This window comes from Medicago truncatula, chromosome 4 (genome assembly GCF_003473485.1).
Source record: "Medicago truncatula cultivar Jemalong A17 chromosome 4, MtrunA17r5.0-ANR, whole genome shotgun sequence".
Classification (NCBI taxonomy): domain Eukaryota; kingdom Viridiplantae; phylum Streptophyta; class Magnoliopsida; order Fabales; family Fabaceae; genus Medicago; species Medicago truncatula.
Genome location: NC_053045.1, coordinates 62,366,920 through 62,384,146, shown reverse-complemented (window position 1 = coordinate 62,384,146; position 17,227 = coordinate 62,366,920). Strand labels below are relative to the sequence as shown.

Sequence of the window (17,227 nt, the reverse complement as noted above, 5' to 3'; positions counted from 1 at the left end):
ACCTTGTTTCTAAATCAATTTGAATTTATTTTACTACATTTTATTTTCATTATAACTTGAAGCATTTGAAAATACACCATGAAATAAAATTATGTTTTCATATAGTTGATTGATAAAATATAGTTGATTGATATAATAGAACAATATTGTTGAAAACTTTAATAGACACATAAATATTTTTTTGCACAAACCAAAAAGAACATAAAGAAATAATAGATGAATTACATATAATAACATACATTATAACAATGTCTTGATGTAGAGCATGTAAAAGAAAAAAATAGAAATTAATTGGCAGTTGAAAAAACATGGTGGTAGTGGGGTTTTCATGTAGCAAGGCAAATGTCATTCCTAGGAATAAAACATTCCAACTCCTTTTTCATGGGAATAAAAATAGGGAGATCATGGGTTAAAAATTTTCCTGGGTATAATTTGTTCCCAGGTATATTTTTCTTTTACCTTCTACCAAACATGGGAAAGTGCATTCCCATCCTCATATTCCTAGGAATAAATTTTATAACCTGGAAACAAACACCCCCTTAGGAGCAGGCGAATGTATTCCTTGCACATCTTATTCTTTGCCCTGTTTTCGAGACAGCTTTTGGAAAGGTGCATTGAATATTCAGATGAACAAACTAAACACTCTAAAAACACACATGTAAGATTTAGAATGCCGAGGTTATATCCATTTACACAATTCCACGACATTAACTCTTGAAATGTTTCGAGTAATTTGATGCAATGCATCTTTACAGACTGGACAACTCTTAATCCAAGTATCCCATAGAGGTTAGTCCTTACAAGAACTTTTATAAATTGTGTAAAGGATACATGTTCTTGTTTTCTTTCCCTAAATAGAGGGGCATAAGAAAAGGAAATTGTTGCACATGAAAAACTAACTCAGGCTAAAATGAAACTTGTAATAACTTTAAGTTACAGTAAAACCCTCCATCAATCTTGGATAATTGGGTGATATTGTGCATCTGGGCTTCCATTCCAGCAAACTATCTGGTTCGTGTCTTGACAAACTTAGGTCTGGATGCCTTCTTTTCCATCTTTTCCCTTTTCTTGCGAGTCTTTTCATCTTCAACCGATTCCTAATCACAAAATGCATACTCAATTGAAGTTACTATGAACCTTTCTGTGGCCTGAAAATGAAAATTTATCAAGACGGTGACCATACCTCTGAACCTTGAGGCAAAAATCCTTTAATCAAGCCAAAGGATTGGTATGCTCCAAATGCTGGTATCTGACATGCCATCAAGGGAGCAACCGTGTCAGTGAAGGTCGTTGCAATCTCGCTTAATGATTAATAAAGGGTTTTACCATTTCATATATGTCCGAGTATTGATTAAAACTTTAACTTCAACTAGTAAATATATATTTTAGGAGCAAAAAAGAAAAATATAAGCCATAATTCAAACAGCCCCCAACCACAGTTGATTGCACAGCACCTGATATAATTCATATATAAACAACTACTATGCCAGTGTGAGAGAAGTCACTAGGAGTTAAATGATAAAGCACACAATGTTTTGTGCGCCTCCTTCTGTTTAGCAATACAATCCCTTTTCCTTCAAGTTGGTTGCTTTCTGGCACATAAAAGTTTGCAATATGTACTATCTTTCAGACATACACTAATAAGTAAATCTAATAACGTTTAGGCTTGTTTGGGAGTATGGGAAGGGGTGAGCTTTGGGAGGTTGGAAAATAGAGAAATGTTTCATATTTTTTGAAAGAGTATCTTTTTAGAGAATGATAAACTACTGTGTATGATTAATACATTTTAAATTTTAAGGATATTTTAACATAGATTAAATTTGAAGAATTCATTTTTTTTTTTGAAAGAGAATTTGAAGAATTCATATAAACCCCCCAGAACCCTCAAAAATCGTCCTCCTATACAATTTTTGAGTTCCCCCAAATGAGGAGGATTTTGTTTTATGAAGAAAAATGAACCCCCCCCCAAAGCCCTCCCCTCTCAAAGTCCTCTATTTCTTCCACTTGCTCCTTCCTTTTTTTTTCCTTCCAAAGCCCTCCCTTCCCCTCCAAACTCGCAAACGAAGCCCTAGATAACCTCCTCTTTTTGGCGAATAATTATTTTCACAACAGAACAAATGTGCATACACTCACACACTGCCAAACCTTGTAGATAATAGAACTTTGTAGCTAAGACTACATTCTTTGAAGTGGCACCAGTCGGAGCTCTGAAGCACGGGTACTCCAATTTGCAAAACGTACCCGTACCGGGAGTACGGGTACTCCATGGGTACTGGTACTGTACGCACCCATGATGTACCAATTTTTTTTTTAAACCTTGGTACGGTTACGGTACGGCGGTGGTACTCTCAGGGTACGCATAACCATTTTTTTCTTGAGAAAATAAGGTTTTTCATTTCAAAATTAAATGTGAAGGAAAAGGAAATAATGCAAACCTGGAACTGCAACTATCGCAATATATATACAAGGGTTCTTATTTTAGAATAAGATGTCATTTGCTCCGAGAAAAGAACAAGGGATAGCTATTTGTTCAAAAGTGACGAATGAATATCTTGCCGAGATGAAAGAACTTGACAGAATTGCTAAGGAAAAAGCAAATCCAGTACAAGTTCCTTTTCCTACTGGAACTACATGTTTGAATCCGCCGGTTGAGCAATATAATTTCCTCATGCTATGTTATTTTATATTAAATTTTTTATTTATCCTTGCGTACCCGTACCTTTGTTTTTTGAGAAATGACGTATCCCGTACCCGTACCCGCACCCGTGCAACACAGAGTCGGAGTGTGACTACAGCATTAACAATTACAGTCCTACATTCTAAAAGTAAACCACATTTTTGTGCCAATACAACCATCCAAAAGCTTATCTAGAAGCAAATTGGAACTTACCACAAGATATATGTACCAGAACTTTCCAGAGATGATGGAAGCAACTTGCACAAAGCATGTTATGTAGATAACATCATGTAAATAGCTGCAAAATATGACCAACAATAAGTGAAGAATTATCATACAATCAGAAGATAGCAAAACATTCAATATATCTGAACTTCATTTTTATCTATATAATTTGGTTTCAAATAAGAGTTCCCTAGACCTATAGGATTATCTCACTATGAACAAGTTTTAGATTCATCCCGGGACCAAATTCCATAGGCTACAGCCTACAATATATACACAACACTTTTGTTCAACAGTTATATCTGTCAACCATTTATGCATGATGACAGAAATTGCTAATTTTATTTATTTTCATTTTAGTTTCAGTAAAATATAGTACAGGTCATACAAATTTAAGAGCTTCAAAAACATTCAACACCGAGTACCATGTTATTTACAAAAATTCCCCGAAAGAAAAACTACAAAAGATTAAGTCAAAAAACCATAGGCACGAATACATCATAATTTTCTAAATCATGATGCACATTTTGTACACATACAATGATTGCAAAAGGCACAATTTGGATTAGCTTCTAACTAACAGGAGTTTCCCTGTTAAAATAAGTTTATGGAGACCCATGAAAAAGTCCGTATAAGCTTATAGGTCTAAAGGGATGAGTTAAACGGGTGAATTTACGGAAAAAAATGAGATTAATAAAATACTTTTAACTTGTATAAGAAGCTATCATTTAAACAACTCAGTTATTGTGATATCTATTAAAATCTCATTTTCCATAAGTGCTTATGGAGATCTTTACAAAAACCAGAAGACAAGACAAGACAGAGTCGTACCCGCAAACTCCACCAGTAGTCATATCAAAACCACCATCTAAGAGCTCACCGTCTTGTGTATAACTAGGTTTTGCCATCTTAGCAAGTTGTTGGTAAGGAAAATAATAAGCTAGAGAAGTCAAAACCAAGCCAATCCAATGCTTCCAGGTGAAGCTTGAATGGAAGATTAACATCCTAATTATTAAATAAATAACCTGTTCAATAATAAATCAGGTAATCAGAATCAAAAAGCAATAGCTTAATTTGAACAACAGTAAATTAATTGTATTCACATGCATCCATATTTTCAGTATCAATAACCAGTAGAATTTATCAATTACTATTCATTTCTAGAAAAGAAAAGGAAAAAAACTAATCATAACTAAAAAAATCCAAGCAAAGTGAAATGAAATTGAAATTGAAATCGAAATCAGAGAGAGAAAGAGTACATTGCAGGCGATGATGATGTGGCGGAGCTTGGTGATGTGACGAGAGTTCTCTTCTTTGCGTTTCTTAGCACCTTGATTCGCCATTTCTCTCACCAAACAACGTTACCGGTGGCGATGAAATCGCTGCTAATTGCTATGCTTCTTCTTCTGAATCTGATTCTGATTCGTGCTACACCGGAACATTCACGATGGGCTCAATTCGTTCAGTATTTTCAGCCCAACAAATCTTAGCTAAGCCCAATTCATTTTAAAATTACGGAGTAAAATGAGAAAATTATTTTGTATTATATTATCCGTTGTTTTATAAAATCGTCCTTAACAAATGTTATGAAAAGATAATTCAAAGAAGAAATAGGACTGGTGCTAGTCACACCCAAAAAAAACAAGTTACACCCCAGAATGACTAATAAACCCCTAAGTTGAGCATAAGTAAACTAAATTTACATTAACCTAAATTGAACATAAGTAAACTTAATTTACATTGAACATAAGTAAACTAAATTTACATTAACCTAAATTGAATAAGTAAACTGAATTTACATTAACTGAACATAAGTAAACTTAATTTACATTAACCTAGATTGAGTAAACTGAATTTACACTAACCTCTTATATCTAGATTGAACGTAAGTAAACTAAATTTACATTAACCTAGATTGAACATAAGTAAACTAAATTTACATTAACCTAAATTTAACATAAATAAACTTAATTTACATTGACATAAGTAAACTAAATTTACATTAACCTAAATTGAACATAAGTAAACTGAATTTACATTAACCTAAATTGAACATAAGTAAACTGAATTTACATTAACCTAGATTGAGTAAACTGAGTTTACACTAACCTCTTATATACATGTAAACTGAATCTACACTAACCTAGATTGAACGTAAAGTTAACTAAATTTACATTAACCACATAATAAGTAAACTTAATTTACATTGACATAAGTAAACTAAATTTACATTAACCTAAATTGAACATAAGTAAACTTAATTTACACTAATCTAAATTGAACATATCTCATACCAAAACAAACAATAAACAAATAGAAACTCATTGAAAATGAAATTCATGAAATTCATTAATCTTTATGAATATAGTACAGATCAATAATAAATATGTTGATTCAGATATTGGTTGCAAATCTATGGTGATTTGTGGATGAAAGGGGGTAAGGGTTCAGAATGATCATAAAAGATGGGTTTTTAAAAATTTACATGAAGAGGACAATTTTGGTATTATTGTAAAATTTTAAATAAATTTGGGTGTAACTAGTTTTTTTTGGGGTGTGACTAGCACCAGTCAAGAAATAGTCGATTTTAATGGTAAAATTAATATCATTTATTAAAATATTATTTTTATTAATTGTAATTAGTGAAGTAATTGAGTGGGATGAAATTCAATAAATAAGAATATAACAGTAGAAAAAATAATAAATGTTGTGTTATGTATTCTAAATGGACAATTATTTTAAGAAAAAATATTAAATAGACAATTATTTTTAGCCGGGGGGAGTATCTAGTTTATTAATTACTTGTTGGTAATGCACACATTTTACATTAAAAATTCAGATCCAAAACTAACTAACGACCAAACATTAAAAAATTCAAGCATGACCATAATCCAAATGAAACGACAACAATAAAATAGTCCAATAACATGACGATTAGGATGTTTAATTAGGTCAGGAATCGGGGAGAATATAACCATGATTCCAACTCATTATACATGGGTGGACTTTTAAGGTTGGAATGAAACCACCATCTCCAACATTTGCTTTTGCTTGTCTTAATAGGATTGCGCATTTGTCATTCTTTATAAATCACGTTATCCACGCATTATATATATACCACCTATACCTATATGGTTCAAAAGAATAATTCATGTACCTATATATGTGATACATTAGTTTTGTCACTTACAATTCTATCCTTCTTTTAGATTATTATAATTGCAGTTTTATCCCTTGTATTTTATTATTTAAATTATTAACCAAGAAATATTAAATCCAATTAAAAAAAAACGACTACACTATAATAGAAATAAAGTATTTACACTATTACAAGAGCTATTTTTAATTTATTTGTCAAAATGTATTTGATCATAGTGTATTTATTTAACGTCAAAATTTTCACTTAGATAAATCATGCATCATATTCTTTGGAGGGGGTTGGGAATTGAATAGCCGCGCTGCTCCTCCCTTCTCTCTCCTGCAAAACTTCTTCACCTCCATAAACAACCACACAATTAGCCACTCCTCCCTTTCTCATCCTCCAAATCCAAACAGTTCGACGTAGACACTAACAGTGGTGATGCGACGAGTTCTTTAATCTCCGCATTACCATTCAACCTTAACGGGCTGTTCTCCAAACCGTCGACGCAGTTGTTTTCGTTCTCTTTGTCTTGGTTCAGAGTTGTTCTATGTTTCATCAGCCCTCCTCGTCACCTTGATTTTGCCGTCGTCAGGGGTATGGTTAGTTGATCTGCCGTACTTGTGGTGATTGGGGGTTTTTCTCCGGTTCCGATCCTTCACGGTGGTGTTGGTTTCTGGTGTTCGTGGGTAGTGTTTTTGTGTTTGTGACTATTGTGCTTGTGGATGCTTTGTTGTCGATGTGTCACCATTGTGTGCTGTTGCTCGCCGGTTGTGTTTTGTTTTGACGGTGGGCGGTGTTTTTGACGGTTTCAAAAATTCGAAAGGGTTTGTTTGTTATTGTCATTGTGGATCGATATATGGTGTTGTTGTTGTGAAGGTGGATTTTGTTGTTGCGAAGGTGAATTTCGTTAAGATGACATCGATTGTTTTTGTTGTTGTGGCAAAGGTGGTGGTTGTTTTTTCAATCTAGGTTTGTTTGTTGCTGATTCTCTTAAACGACACTGTGTGTGGTGATGGTTTTGTTTGGTTTATCTTTGATTTGTGATTCTGAGTTTTTGTGGTTTCGTCACTCTCAAGTTGTCGTTCAGTGGCTTCTATTGATTGTTTTGTGGTGGTTGATGTTAGTTTTAGTTTATAGATTGTTTGGTCTTAAGTGTAAGACATCTAAACTGTTCGGGCTGTTTTTTTATTGGTTTCGTAGTCGTTTGATTGGATTCAGGTATGGGAAGAGTAACGTGTGTTATTATAAGGGTTTTTATTGTTTATGACTTCAAATTATGAAGTTGAAAAATAGAGAAATCGTGACACGATTTCATAGGCGTGTCACGATTTTGGTAATGTCGAGAGCTGTTTTGCAGGGTGTCCAATCGTGACACGATTTTCGGCTTGCTGGGCAAGTTTTCAAGATAAGGTTGGTCGTACCTTGGGTCGTACGCACCAAACTAGTCACGATTTGGGAAAATGTGACACGATTTTGATAGCTGAAGACTGCTATATAAGTGTTCTTTGTAGTTTTTGAAGAAGAGCTGAAAGAGAGAGAAACTTAGGAAATCAAAGGAGGTAACTTTAGGGTTGAGGGTCTTTGATTAGAGTTCTCTTGGGTTGGGAAACATTGTAAACACATTGGGTGAGTGAAAATCATTGAGTGTCTTGTTCATTGGTGAGATTGGGAAAATGGGTAGAAATTAGGGTTGTTCTTTGTGAACTTGTTGAAGCTAATTTCTTGTAACCCATTTGTATCTCTTTGTAAGAACTCATTGATAGTGAATTAGAGAGATCATTCTCTCCCCCAGATTAGGTCAAGTTGGACGAACTGGGTCAACAATTTTTGGTGTGTTTGTTCCTCTCTTCTCTCCTTTATATTTTGCTTGTGGATTTGTGCTTTTCACTTTGATTCTTAGATTAGATCTAGGTGATGTTATTGCTGATTATTGCTTGTGTTCACTTTGATACTGGTTACTACTTTCCTTTGCTCCATACATCATCGTTTGTATTGGTGTGATTTTGAGTCCGAATTCACAACAGTTTTAATATACATGTAGGTATGCTTTGGTGGAGGTGTTTAGGTATTTTGGGAGGTGTGTTTTTGGATGAAGGTGACTGGGAGAGATAATGGTGATGTTTGGGGTTTTATTACCTTCTGTCTTTCAAAGGTTGTTGGTTGGTCAATCAATTACATATTTAATCAATTACTTGATCGTCAACGTTGCAGATTCTGAAACATGTGTATATCACATGTAGAATTGATTTTGATGGTCAAGTAATTGATTAAATATATAATTGATTAAACATGTGATATCGTTTTATTTTTATAAAAAAAAAGTTGATTTTGACCGGTTTTGTGTCTCACATGTAGAATTGATTCAGGAATGGATTAGGGAATAGAGAAAAAATATGAATGCACCGTAAAAGAAGCTTTGTAAAACAAGAACATGTGATCACATATTCCAAATGAGGAATGATATTTTGACAACCAATTTTAGACAATTTTGGGTGAGAGCCTTTTTCTTCCATTTTTATTGGACAATAGCAATAGGGAGAGAAAAAGAAACAGAGAGAATAAAGTACAATTAAAGTATGAGAGAGTTGTCACCGAAATTGTTAAAAATAGTTGTTCAAATATTATTTCTCATTCCAAATATACAAAAGTTTGATGAACTTTACTATTCATTATATCCATCCTCAATTCAGTGTATACAACACAATCAATTAAAAGTTTAAAAAATAAAATAATTTATTCAGTGTAGAAGAGTTTGAAACAAATATTTTAATGTACATGTAGATGTCTAGATATAGTGAGATATATTTGGACATCTGTGTAAAAAAAATCAGATTGGATTGTCTAGCAATGAAACTAAAAATTATAAAAAATTAAAATGGTTTTGTAACATTTAACAGGATAGTGTCTCTCTATGTATATATGTGTATTAAACAGATAAAAAAAAGCTTTAAAGTATGTTTTTTTTTTTAAATTTCATATTCGATTTTTTTTTTTTTTTTTTAGAGAAGATTCGATTCTTTATGGTCTAAATTTATATGGAGTTATGTCATAGTTCTAGTTTTAAATGTGATCTTTGCAGATGGTCGGTGAGAATGAATCTTTAAGATTACTCGGTTTTTAATCAGATATTGAGTTTAAAAAAAATATTATACGAATAATTGTATTGTATATATTTATACTATATATAAAGAAAATTACCTCTTTCAACGTATTTTTTGGATTGAACTTTTCTTTCCAAAAATACCCTTAATTTTAAATTTTAATTTTAAATACAAATAACACATGTAACAAATATATAACAATAATTTAATTTAAGGAGAAAACTTACACACAGTTTCTTATGAAATGTTCTTAATGTTAGCCAATTATAAAATAACACGTGGATTACTAATCCATGTCACTAATCATCCCGTTAACCCTCTTTTACCTCCGTAACAACATATCAAACTCACAAAAAACTAGCACAAAACAAAAACTCATGTTCCTATTTTATCACCCACTTTTATGCTCTATATGTGTTTCCCTAAAAAAAAATGTTTGTACATTTGTGTTTCCCTCAATACAACCGATAAAGATTGTCAAGTATTTTCATATCCCTTACACAAAAAACAGTATTTTCATATCATTTTATTTTATTAATAATATTATTTTATTTTATTAATATAAGTTTCTCTTTCTTAGCCTTTGATCAATTGTAACAAACGTGAGCAAAAAATAGTGGTAAAGATTGGACTTTAAATCCTCTAAAAAAAAGATTAGAAACGTGAGCAAAAAATTATGTTAAAGATTGAACTTTAAATCCTCTAAAAAAAGCTTAGTAACAAACGTGAGCAAAAAAATTATGTTAAAATTGGACTTTAAATCATCTTAAAAAAATATTAGTAACAAACGTGAGCAAAAAATTATGTTAAAATTGAACTTTAAATTCTCTAAAAAAAGCTTAGCAACAAACGTGAGCAAAAAATAATGTTAAAATCGGATTTTAAATCCTATAAAAAAATATTAGTAACAAACGTGAGCAAAAAATATTGTTAAAGATTAGACTTTAAATCATCTAACAAAAAGATTAGGACTCAAAATATTTTAGAAAAAATTTGTTAGCACTATATTATATATTAAATATTAATAAGTAGGGTTCTCATAATTCGTTTCCACATTGTTTAGTTTTTCTCAACCTCTCTCAACCCTTGGATCAGAATTCAGAACTAACCTGTAAGTTTTTTTCTTTTTCTTTCATGTTACAACTAATCAAAGTCGATTAATTTTATGGATTATTTGACTTTACTGGTTTATAAATGATTATGATTCAAATTGTTTACGATTAATTTGAAGGATTATTTGACTTTGTTGATTTATAATTGCTTATACTATAATAGCGTGGTTTTTTTTTTTTTTTTATATATATATAAAGAGAACTATGTTTTTTTTTAATTCTTAAATAAATTATTATTTTGTTTAAAACAATGTTTCTTTTACCTAACATGTCATTTATACATTTATATTATGATGTTACTAATTACTATTAGAATAAACAATAAAATATCATTATTTTATCTTTATTTTACATGCAGGTAAACTAAAATATGTTGAGTTCATAAATAATTTTTTTATATGCCTTGATAATATTTTGTTTATAAATTAATATATCAATAATTTTCATTAATATTTTAAAATTTAATTAAAATTATACAAACAAACATAATAATCATATGCGTTAGCGCAATAGAAAGAGTTGACAGACGGACACGATAGTGTCTGTCTTTCTTGCTAGTTATTACTATACAAATAATTCTTGTGAAAAATGCAAAATAAATTTATATATATATATATTTTTTTTTTGAGAGAAATAAATATTTTTGGCATAACCAATGTTATTACTATTAGCATCATCACTCAGCATCTGGAGTGGATGTCTATACTCTTTGTAATTGTAACGTGGAAGCAAACGTGTGATTTTCCGAGTCAAATGTCCAACTCAAAAAAACATCAAACCCCAAAACAAACATAACATGACACAATAATAATAAATTACGTTTTCTCTTTCTCGTAGATCAATCTGTTGTGTTATGTTCCAATTACAATACATGCAAAAATCTCTTCTCTCTGTTCACTCCCAAAAAACTCACCTTTTCATTCCCTCATTCCTGGGACTCTCTTCTTAATTCCTGTTCTTATCTTTTCATTATTCATTCCAGGTTCGTTTTTTTATTGTTTTTATTCTTCTTTCAATGTTTCTTTTTGTCTATTTCTTTCATTGTTTTTTCAGCAATCTTCCTAACATACCGGAATGAATTGGGATTTGAAAATGGCGATTCAATCTGTTTTTTTTTTCAGAATCTTTTTATTAAATTCTGTATTCGTTATTGAATTAAGTTGAACTCAAAGATAAGTTTTTTTATTATTTAATTTTTGGTTCTTTTGTTTGTAACATGTTTTTCTGATTCATAATAGATAAATAAATGTTTGTTTTTTATTCCAGGGATTCCTGAAAAAAATTTGTTGGGTTGTTTTGTTGAAGATGAGAATCAGTGTTCGTTCTCTACGCCAATTGAGACATGTTTATCAGAGACAAAGTTGTGTTATGATCAACAATCTTGTTGCAGAAAAACCTTGTTACTTTGAAAAGTGTTGTCAAATTCATAATTCAGCTTATAGAGTTCTTGATCAAGCTGAGTCAAACATATTCAAGAACCATCCATTTATTAACACATCCACAAGATCTATCTCAGCTGATGCTGTGAAGATCACAAATGGAGGTTTAGCTCCTTTTGAATCTCAATTTTCTTATTGGAAATATGCAAGTGTGAATTGAAACTTCTCTTTTTCTAATCTCATTTTTATTGGAATTTGTTGTTACAGTAACTAAAAAAAGTGGACCTCTTGTTGAGTATGAACGGAGAATTGCCAATGGCGAATTGGTAGATGGTGATAGTTGTCAGGTAATGTCTGTATTTCAATGATGCATAATTGAATTGATGAAATTATTTTCCCTACTTTGGCTTATTGGGAAAATGTTGCTGGAAGTTGTTGTATCATTCATGCATGCATTTCTTCATGGAACTTTATTAGGATATAGTAATTACATCATTTAAATTTTTTTCCCTTTCTTTTGTTGAGGTAGGTTGAAACACTGACTGAACTTCAGAGACTCTATGATGAGCTTGTTGAGCATGCCGATGAATGCCAATTGGATCGCAATTCTGAAAAACCTGTAAGGTATATAGGATATTTATCTTGCTTCCTGCTGATATGTCTGTTCAAATCTTGAACTTTATGGTTTCTGTTTTCACATCATGTTGAGGCTCTGGATTTAATTTCTCTCTCTCTCTTTTTTTTATAGACACGGGTGGCTTTGGTCTCGTCTCTTGTCACATCCTTCGCATTCACCTGTAAAAGGTTTATATCTTTATGGAGGAGTAGGCACTGGCAAAACTATGCTGATGGACTTGTTTTATGATCAATTGTGAGTTTGATGTTAATTTCTTCTGTGTCGATTTCTTAATTTTGTATTACATGCTATTGAGACATATTTTGAGGCATTCTCAAGTCTCACTGTAAGGGGAATATTTTGAGGCATTTTCCGAATATTTATGCTATGTGTTCTTATGAGGTTAAACATTATAGTCTGACCAGCTCTATTGTATGCTTGATTTTTTTCATCCCCAGGCCCTCAAATTGGAAGAAAAAGAGGATTCATTTTCACGATTTCATGTTGAATGTACATAGCCTATTACAAGTAAGTTTACATAAACTGCTCACCACCTTTTAGATGTATCCTTTTTTTTATGCCCTACTCGACATAGGGAAGAATTCCAATAGTTATGTATTCTTTAGGAGTAAGAAATTATTTAAGAATCTTTAAATGATATGCTTTGAGCATTAATTAATTTTGTTTTTGAAGTCTCTAGAATGATGTTATCTTTGTATGCATAATTGACAAACAGAATATGAGGAAGCTTATCTTCAGTTTTTCTGTTTTCTGTCCTTGTAGAAGCACAAGGGCCTGTCAGATCCACTGGATGTTGTTGCAGGAGAGATTTCTGACGAAGCAGTTTTATTATGTCTTGATGAATTCATGGTAAATTTTAGTATGATATATTTTTTTCTTTTAGCAATAGATCGCAGAATTCATGGTAAATTTTAGTATGATATATTTTTTTCTTTTAGCAATAGATCGCAGAATTCATGGTAAATTTTAGTATATTTTTTTCTTTTAGCAATAGATCACAGATACTTTGTTGTCACAGCTTGAGATTTGTTGGTCTTCTGTAGGTAACAGATGTTGCCGATGCATTGATACTTAATCGCTTGTTCAGACATCTATTCAGCAAAGGAATTGTAAGTAATATATAACCATGTCTCAGCCTCTATACAACTTGATTTTATGGAATCATTACATAATTAATTTCAAAACTTCATTTCTTCAATGTGTTTGGACACAAGTGTAGATTCTAGTATCCACTTCAAATCGTGCTCCAGATAATCTATATGAAGGTGGACTGCAGAGGGATCTCTTTCTACCCTTCATTGCAACATTGAAGGTACGCTTTAAATATTTTTATAGTTGGAACGGTGTCAAATAAGCTATTGTTTTTGTAATAATTTTCTAGTATGTGTATACTGATGTAGGAAAGATGCATAGCTCATGAGATTGGTTCATCAACTGACTACCGCAAAATGACTTCGGTATGACATATGTACACTCTTATATCTGTTAATGTAACTGAGTTTTTCTTGTGTCGATCTTAAATTATTTGTTTTTTTGCTAATTTGGACTGTAGGGTGGCCAAGGATTCTATTTGGTTGGCAGTGATTCGTCTGGCTTTCTTAAGAAAAAGTTTCAGCAGTTGATTGGAGAAGGCACACCTACTCCCCAAGAAGTGGAAGTAGTAATGGGAAGAAAACTTCACGTATGTGTTAAATTTTATATCGTAGATACACATACAGAGAGCACATCACTATTATCATTATTGTTGTTGTTGTTGTTATCATCAAACTTTAGCTATTGCTCATTTTCTTCATCAGGTCCCATTGGGAGCTAATGGATGTGCCTATTTTCCTTTTGAAGAACTTTGTGACAAACCTCTTGGAGCTGCAGATTATTTTGGATTATTCAGTAAGTTGTATGTTTCAATGAATTTTCTCATGCAAAATGCAAATGAGGGTTTCAATTTTGGAACCTTAAATTAATAGTCAGATAATGATTTCATTGTTGTGGAAACTTTGTATTCTTTCTTTCATTGTGATAATTTCGGTTTACAATTACTCTGTAAGTATTTGTTGTCCTTCATAATTTTACAGATTTCCATTATATGAGAGATCCATAAATCAATGTTACACAATGTCTTGTTTTTGTTTTTCAGAGAAATTTCATACTTTAGCACTTGATGGCATCCCGATTTTTGGGCTTAGTAATAAAGCAGCTGCACATAGGTTTGTCACTTTGGTGGATGTAAGTCCTTTTAAATGGTTTGCCCGCATTTAAACTTTGTCTTCTCTTCTGTGAGTGTGATTAAATTTTACCAAGCATTTCATATCTTAATAGTTTGTTCTACTTAAGTTAAACCTAGCTATGTAAGCCCAGGCCCAGTCACTTGCCCTATTTCCTGTGATATTGACTTTTGACCAGAAAAGTCGAAGAATGAGATTCTTAAACCTAGCTATGAATAAGATTATGTAAGCTAAGAATTGTTATAAATCAAAGTTGCATACCTGAAATTCTAATTTTAATGATTTTATAAGAATATGAAGCTTATTCCACTTCGATAAGGCATCATTGGGACGGATAATCCTATGCATTTTAGTTACCCTCTATATTTCTATTTCCTGCGGGGAGAGTAAAATTAATGCCATGCTTTGTTTGTTTGTGGTAACAGGTGATATATGAGAACAAAGCCAGATTATTGTGTTCAGCTGATGGTAGCCCTCTTGATCTCTTTCAAAAAATAGTAACAATATCCGAGGCTAAACAAAGGGCACCCAGGACCTCTTCGAGATCGAGAAAAAATGATGAGGCTGACCTTTGTGTTGACAATGAACTAGGGTTTGCAAAAGACCGCACCATTAGTAGGTATGATATATATATCTATAAAAAAAATGTATAATTAGTTTTGGTTAGGTTAAATTGTCTAAGATCATGAACAAACTCTAGAGGTTGAGGTGCTACAAGTGCAATGTAAATTGCCCCGTTGTTTGGTTTTTATTCATAAAATACGGCAAAAAATGGATGTTTAGTGACAAATTTAAAATGACACCAATATGAACTAAAGCAAGGAAATTTAATTTCAAAATAGTGCAGAAATGACCATGATTAATGATTACTAATTATGTGACAAATTGAATACAGACTGACAGAGATCAACAGCAGAGAATACTTGGAGCATCATGCATTAGCAGAAAAGAAAGAAAGAGAGGATCAGAATGTCGTTGAAGCTTGAAGATAGGATTCAAGAATCTGTATCAGTTTGATTTCTACTATTGTTGTTGTAGCATACATAGGAAGTGAAAATGGGGTCAAGTGGTGAATAATGATTGTAACACAAACAACAATATTGGTGAAAAGAAAAAACAGAAACAATAATTTCAAATAAAAGAAAGGGGTCCATCTGCAGACCGTTAGATTTGGCACTTGCACAAAGAGCGGAGTGTGTTATAGACTAGTTAGTATCATAGTTATTGGCATAGCACCAAAATAATGAACAATGGAGTGTTGTATAAAAATTCAATTCAGAGTTAAAGTCTTGCTAAGCACTTATTGAGCTAAATTGTATTTTTGGTCCCTTAACTATTTAGATAGCATCGTTTTGGTCCCTTAATTAAAATTCGATTTATTTTGGTTCATTAACTTCTCCCCATTACACATTTTGGTCCTTTCCTTAGTTTCAATTAAAAAATGTTAGATTTTCTTCATGTTCTTCTGAAATTTTTCTGAGATTCTTGTTGTTGAAGGTTGATGGAGATGATATGAAGATGAAAAAAAGAAGAAGATGAAGAAAACCTAACGTTTTTGAATTAAAACTAACAGAAAGGATCAAAATGTGTAACGGAGAGAAGTTAAGGGACCAAAATAAATCGAATTTTAATTAAGGGAAAAAAAATGCAATTTAGCGTATTTATTGTTGGTTAATATAATTTTGCAAAACAAAACATATTTATTTTAGTCCTCATGGATCATGATTGCATATATCTTGTCTGCATAATGCTCCAATGAAAATATTTTATTTTCTCATATAAATGCAAGTGGAGATGACTAGATCAGCAGTCAGCAGCACACACCTTGTAGTTCACTTTGTTTTATATTGACGCACGCGCATGCACCTTGATTTTTAGGGATCAGACAACTTCCACGTAAGATACCAATGGATTATGGTAATGATTGATTCATATTTCTAATTGACAGTGAGTTATAGTTGATGGATAACATGTAAGTACTTTCGTCAACAAACTCTTATTAAGGTCTTGAGATGGTTTGAAACTTTGAGTCATTAATGACATTTGTTACATGTCTTTTATATTAAGTCTTTATTGCAACAAAAAAAATTACCTCCACGGCATCAAAAAATTTACGACCGACTATGTGGATAAGTACGTACTTATGATTAATGGACTTTGTTTATATTGAAGAACGATTAATTATACATGAATAGAAGGCGAGCAGGCGGCAACAAGCTATGGAGTTAGAACTTTTTGGATAGCAAAACCAATCTTTGTAAATACAATATTTATGGACTTAAGAGTCATGACATTGTTATGCATGGCCCTTTGAACTCTATGTGGAAGGTCAACAACCTCTGATACTAGAAAGTCAAAAGTGTCAAAAGCAAATAAAAACATGTAAATTGTCAGAATATGTTTTCTCATGTTTGACCACATGTCTGTTCTGCGGTAAAAACTCTGACCCTTAATTTCACAAATGGTAAAATCTCCACACAACTTTTTGAAATTGATGAAATATAATGAAAAGAAGCATTGTGAAGTTAAATTCTGTTATTTAATTTTTGCAAAAAAGTGAAATGAAATTCATTCAATTTCAAACCATCCTTTTATCCAATTGTTCATTACCTCTATTTTGAGGCGTATGCAATGAAATGGAATCTATTAATCATATAATACTATGTTATCCTTATTTTCTATTTCACTGAATAGTTCGTTTCTTCTAATTTTCTTTTTGGTTTCCCGTGCGT

At 31.9% G+C, this 17,227-nt stretch overlaps 2 protein-coding genes across 2 annotated transcripts; one reads left to right on the top strand and one right to left on the bottom strand.

The window, feature by feature from the left end:
* Window positions 1-636: 636 nt before the first annotated feature.
* Window positions 637-4,345, bottom strand: LOC11443815 (transmembrane protein 208 homolog). Its single transcript, XM_003610204.4, has 5 exons — window positions 4,162-4,345; window positions 3,734-3,927; window positions 2,891-2,975; window positions 1,184-1,249; window positions 637-1,097 (listed from the first exon to the last, which is right to left on the bottom strand). The coding sequence occupies exons 1-5, from the start codon at window positions 4,243-4,245 to the stop codon at window positions 1,005-1,007; spliced, it is 522 nt and encodes a 173-aa protein (XP_003610252.1). The 5' UTR covers window positions 4,246-4,345; the 3' UTR covers window positions 637-1,004.
* Window positions 4,346-10,962: 6,617 nt separating this feature from the next.
* LOC25494282 (AFG1-like ATPase) lies at window positions 10,963-15,808 on the top strand. The gene is made up of 15 exons (XM_013603117.3): window positions 10,963-11,239; window positions 11,524-11,800; window positions 11,904-11,983; window positions 12,166-12,260; window positions 12,385-12,507; window positions 12,711-12,780; window positions 13,036-13,122; window positions 13,317-13,382; window positions 13,493-13,585; window positions 13,674-13,730; window positions 13,826-13,954; window positions 14,070-14,160; window positions 14,408-14,496; window positions 14,921-15,114; window positions 15,391-15,808. Exons 2-15 carry the CDS (start codon window positions 11,563-11,565, stop codon window positions 15,479-15,481), a joined length of 1,503 nt encoding a protein of 500 aa, XP_013458571.1. The 5' UTR covers window positions 10,963-11,239; window positions 11,524-11,562; the 3' UTR covers window positions 15,482-15,808.
* Window positions 15,809-17,227: the final 1,419 nt, after the last annotated feature.